The following is a 1761-nucleotide window of genomic DNA, read 5'->3' as shown; positions in this document are numbered from 1 at the left end:
AAATATTTACATTGTTCTTTGTTGACTTTGTTTACTCGGGTTTTTGTGTTTGAAAGTAAACAATGCCTTTATCAAAGAAAGCTAAAGCTAAGAAAGCATTCTGGAACCGCATTAAGAGTGATCTGCATGCAGAAACAGGTGAAGCAGCTGCAAGTTCCTGTCCTGAGAGCACTCAGCAAACATCAATGTCTGCAGAAGTTCCAGCCCAGACTTCATATTGCCCAGGTGAAGGTCCAAAACCACCAAAGGTGTTCTGTGACGAATTACATGCTAAAGGTGAGAGTTCTAAAATGCCCAGTCTGTCAGTCCAGAAGGTAACTACAGATGTGACAAAGTCAGGAGCTGACCATGGTGCTGAAGGATGTTCTCGTGCAGACCCTGACATGAACCCTCAGCCATCAGTAACTGTTGTCAGAGCAACCACAAGTCAGGCCTCAAATAGGTTTGGAAAAAATGCGAATAAGCAGTGTGTGGCCAACAGCCTGATGTTTCTTTCATTTCTGTTTGAGGATGAGAACATCACCACTTCAGACCTGGACTCTGTTCTGGACAAAGGTAATGAGGTGTACATCCAGGCCAAACAAAGGTATCCAAACAGCAATCCATTCCTGGCTACAGATGAACTTCCTCATGAGGTCAGTGCTCGCAGATGTGATTACCAGGTAGACAGATCACAGTTGCCCATAAATGGAAAATTCGGAGGAACCCAACACTATCCAAGTCTGGAGGAACAACTGAACCGTCTGACTGCAGATGTACAGTATGCTATTGTCATCATGGCATCTTTGGGTTTTGCTGTTTTCAGAACAAGGTCTGGTAGATACGATTACTTTGACCCCCATGCTCGTTGTGTTCAAGGACTGCCAGTCGGAGGTGCGCCCTCTGCTGGAGGCACTTCCATAATGCTGACATTCACCAGTTTGAGAGACATGATTGACAGAATCTCTATCAGCTTTGCTATTATGGGAATATCCCCTAAAACTGACTATGAGCTGCAACCTGTGATGTTTCACAGTATGAACAGAGGAATTTTGAGAAATCTAATGGCACAAACATCCATGAATAAACAGAATCAGACACATGATGCCGCCAATTTGTCTAAAAGTGGTTCAGAACATATTTCAGCTCAGCCTCTCATCGAAGAACATGCGACTTTATCTAAAAACTCATCTGTGAACAGATCTGCTCATGTGATCAACTCTGAACCCATCTCAGAGAATCTTTCTGCTCCTGTTGTGACATCTGACAGACAAGAAAAGGTACAATTCACTGAAAACCAAAATCATCATGAACCACCAACTTTAACTCATAATTCTGTACCACCGAGCACCTCTGACACACATACTGTCAGTGCTTTTTCCACATCTACATTACAAGGAATCTCATGCAAACTGACAAAACTGAGTAAACATAGCAGGAAAAAGATGCAGAGAAGATTAATGAAGTCAGTTAAGACTCCACAAAGAAAAGAGAACCAAAAACAAAAAGAGAGGCAAAAGTATGCTTCTGATGAAAGCTATCAAGCTAGTAAAAAATCATACTCAAGAGAAAGATACCACAGCAACACTGATACTTGGCTTAAAAAGGTTTTAAGCAACACAAAGTGGTACAAAGACCATGCTGAGCTTGTTAAGGAGAAAAATAAAGCTTACAGTAGAAAATCCTATCACGCAAACAAATCCTTCAGGGAAAAGCACAAATTCCACATGAAACAGTATGTTTCTAAACTTTACTCTCACGATAAGGAATTTCAGCTGAAAC

General features: G+C 41.6%; 1 protein-coding gene across 1 annotated transcript; it reads left to right on the top strand.

Moving 5' to 3' along the window:
• Positions 1-1753, top strand: LOC112139653 (the record flags this gene model as incomplete). The annotated part of the gene is given in 1 exon segment (XM_024262487.1): positions 1-1753. A coding segment is annotated over 1 exon segment (1691 nt), but the record flags the coding sequence as incomplete, so codon positions are not given.
• Between the last annotated feature and the right edge of the window lie 8 nt (positions 1754-1761).

Source organism: Oryzias melastigma, unplaced genomic scaffold (genome assembly GCF_002922805.2).
Source record: "Oryzias melastigma strain HK-1 unplaced genomic scaffold, ASM292280v2 sc01911, whole genome shotgun sequence".
Lineage (NCBI taxonomy): Eukaryota > Metazoa > Chordata > Actinopteri > Beloniformes > Adrianichthyidae > Oryzias > Oryzias melastigma.
Note: the sequence above shows the minus strand (reverse complement) of the source record. Positions and strands in the feature narration are given on the sequence as shown.